Raw genomic sequence first — 3,248 nt, forward strand, 5'->3', positions numbered from 1 at the left:
GGCAGGAGAACTGCTTGAACCCAGGAGGCAGAGGTTGCAGTGAGCTGAGATCATGTGACTGCACTCCAGCCTAGGTGACAAGACTGAGACTCCGTCTCAGAAAAAAAGTGAAGATGAGAAGCAGCAGGAAAACCAAGAAGTTCTGTAAAAAGTGAGGGAAGAAAAGACAACTAAGAAGGTATGCAAGCAAGCCTCCAATTTTACCTCCTATTTAGATGTTATACTAATAGATTTAGTAGAGATGCTAACATTTTAAAAACTGCATATCCGGATTGCAATAATCATTTTATCAGGACGTCATGAGGCATATACACAGAAGGTTAATTCAATTTTATGGACTATTTTAAAACAAGCAGAACTAGAACAATACATCTATGCACAACAATACATCCATCTACCCACAATTATAAAAAAAGTAAATCTAACCTTGGTAAAAAGTTTAACTGGATCATATCCAGTTGATTTAGCCCATTCCTTAGTGGAAATACGTTTAATGTCACCATCTTCATTAGATGCTCTAGCTCTGGCTTCAGCTTCTGTTGGTTCCCCTACAAAACAATCATCATTTTATTTTCAATTGTAATAAATGTAGAACTGAACTCTTACTCAGCTTTGGGAATAAAAAGAGAGTCACTCATGGAAATCCCCAAATGCAACATACTCTGAGTTCAAGGAAAGAAAAAATAACATGCTCATCAGCATCTTTTTATATCTCAGTTTCTTTCTTTCTTGTTTTTGGAGACAGAGTCTTGCTCTGTCAACTTGGCTGCAGTGTTTAATTGTCAAGACCTCGGCTCACTACAGCCTCTACCTTCTGGGCTCAAGCCATCTTCCTGTCTCAGCCTCACGAGTAGTTGGGACTGTACGTGCACACCATTATGCCTGGCTGATTTTTGTATTTTTTGTAGAGACAAGGTTTTGCCATGTTGGCCAGGCTGGTCTCGAACACCTGACCTCAAGCAATCTGTCTGCTTCAGCCTCTCAAAATGCTGGGATTACTAGCGTGAATCATCTCGACTGTCCTGCTGTACCTCAGTTTCTGAAAGCTACACATAAAACAGTTCAAAGCACAGACCAATTATGAGATCTAGGAACAATCTGCAGCTCTATTAGACTCGTAAAATTTCTCTCAACCTTGATTTCCTTTTTAGTAACCTAAAATCACATTTTTTTTGTAAAACATTGTTTTGGCCAGGCATGGTGGCTTATGCCTGTTATCCCAGCACTTTGGGAGGCTGAGGCTGGTGGATCACCTGAGGCCTGGCATTTCAGACACGCCTGGAGAACATGGTAAAATCCCGTGTCTACTAAAAATACAAAAATTAGCTAGGCGCACTGGTAGGCCCCTGTAATCCCACTACCTGGGAGGCTGAGGCAGGAGAATCACTTGAACATAGGAGGTGGAGGTTGCAGTAAGCCGAGACCATACCATTGTACTCCAGTCTGGGCGACTAGAGCAAAATTCCATCTCAAAAAAAAAAAAAAAAAAAAAAAAGATAACATAAAAAAAGCAAAATCAAAAAAAAAAAAAAAAAAAAAAAAATTAAGTAACACGTTAAAACATACATTATCTAGCACATATAGCAATTTTTTCCCCTTAAGCTACCAAAATTAAATCAACAAAATAAAGATAATAGTTGCTAATAAAACATATGCCAAATAATTTACTCACAGGCAGCTTCAGGGTCAGCTCTGTCAGGAGATACTTCTTGATCAGCATCTTCTTCCCCAAACAACTGGCTATAATTTAAGAATAGTAAATACTTATGTACAAAAAAGCATTCTGAACAAACACCTAACTATTACAAATGTTTAGCAGAGATAAAGAGTGAACGACTAGCTAGGCGCAGTGGCTGACGCCTGTATACAATCCCAGCACTTTGGGAGGCCGAGGCAGGCAGATCACGAGGTCAGGAGTTTGGACCAGCCTGACCAACACGGTGAAATCCCGTCTCTACTAAAAATATCAAAATCAGCCAGGGGTGGTGGCATGTGCCTGTAATCCCATCTACTCAGGAGGCTGAAGCAGGAGAATTGCTTCAACCCAGGAGGCAGAGGTTGCACTGAGCTGAGATGGTGCCACTGTACTCCAGCCTGGGTGACAAAGCAAGACTCTGTCTCCAGAAAAGAAAAAAAAGAAAGAAAGAAAAAAAAAGAATGAACTGATAAATAACTATAAATTTAAAAGTATTAACACAATGTGCTTAGCTTGCATCCTAATGTGAACGGCAATGCAAGCAAGGTTAAACTGTAGCAGGCCTACAATCATTCCTATCAGTGAGGCTCTGCACATTTTAATGTTAAAATCTCTACTCAAGAAACAAGTGAGCGGTTTTCACTTACAACCTGGATAACATTCTAACACCAGAAGAATGTTTGTGAAGTACACCTGCAGCTACCTGTTCAACGAACATCACCATACTGCCATGTGCAGAGTCCTGATCTAGGGCACAAAAATTCAGCAATGAACAAGATACCTTTTTTTCATGGTAGTATAGCTCTTTACTGCTGAATAGTCTTAACAAACAAATTTGAAGGTATTAAACTGAGATTCTCTTTTATTAATAAAGTTATCCTAAAAACTGTTTAATCACTTGTGGATTTAAGTTTCCAGTATTTCCTTAAGTATATGACTAATGAAAGTTATAGAAATCCTTGGTACAACCCCCCACCCAAGTGTAATTTCAAAGCTCTAATATTCACTCCCAACAAGGGTAAGTAACACTTGCTAAACTTAATGCTCTGCCAACTAGTGAGTGCAAAATAATAGACATCCCCTAACTTACAATGGCTCCACCTATGATTTTTCTATTTTACAACAGGTTAACTCAAGTATTAAAATGCATTTTTGGCTGGGCATGGCGGCTCATGCCGGTAATCCCAGCACTTTGGGAGGCCGAGGCAGGTGGATCACCTGAGGTCAGGAGTTCGAGACCAGCCTGGCCAACGTGGTAAAACCCCATCTCTACTAAAAATACAAAAATTAGCCAGGGACGGTGGTGGGCTTCTGTAATCTCAGCTACTCAGGAGACTGAGGCAGCAGAATCACTTGAACCTGGGAGGTACTCATTTTTGTACTTTTGGTAGAAATGGGGTTTTACCATGTTGTCAAGACTGGTCTCAAACTCGGGGCCTCAAGTGATCCACCCACCTAAACTTTTGTGATGAAACGGTATTTGCTAAATTTTATCAAATGCTTTTTCTACATCTATGAAAATTATATAGTTTCTCTATTTTTTTTTTTTTTT

At 39.7% G+C, this 3,248-nt stretch overlaps 1 protein-coding gene across 1 annotated transcript in view; it reads right to left on the reverse strand.

Annotated features, from left to right (window-relative positions):
* UBA2 (ubiquitin like modifier activating enzyme 2) overlaps positions 1–3,248 on the reverse strand; it is a 41,804-nt gene that overhangs the window by 26,270 nt on the left and 12,286 nt on the right. The window contains exons 7-8 of the mRNA XM_037729825.1: positions 1,673–1,740; positions 379–548 (exon numbers count right to left, since the gene is read on the reverse strand). Coding sequence (XP_037585753.1) covers positions 379–548; positions 1,673–1,740 — 238 coding nt within the window. The remainder of the gene's footprint in view (positions 1–378; positions 549–1,672; positions 1,741–3,248) is intronic.

Source organism: Cebus imitator, unplaced genomic scaffold, assembly GCF_001604975.1.
Source record: "Cebus imitator isolate Cc_AM_T3 unplaced genomic scaffold, Cebus_imitator-1.0 Scaffold318, whole genome shotgun sequence".
Lineage (NCBI taxonomy): Eukaryota > Metazoa > Chordata > Mammalia > Primates > Cebidae > Cebus > Cebus imitator.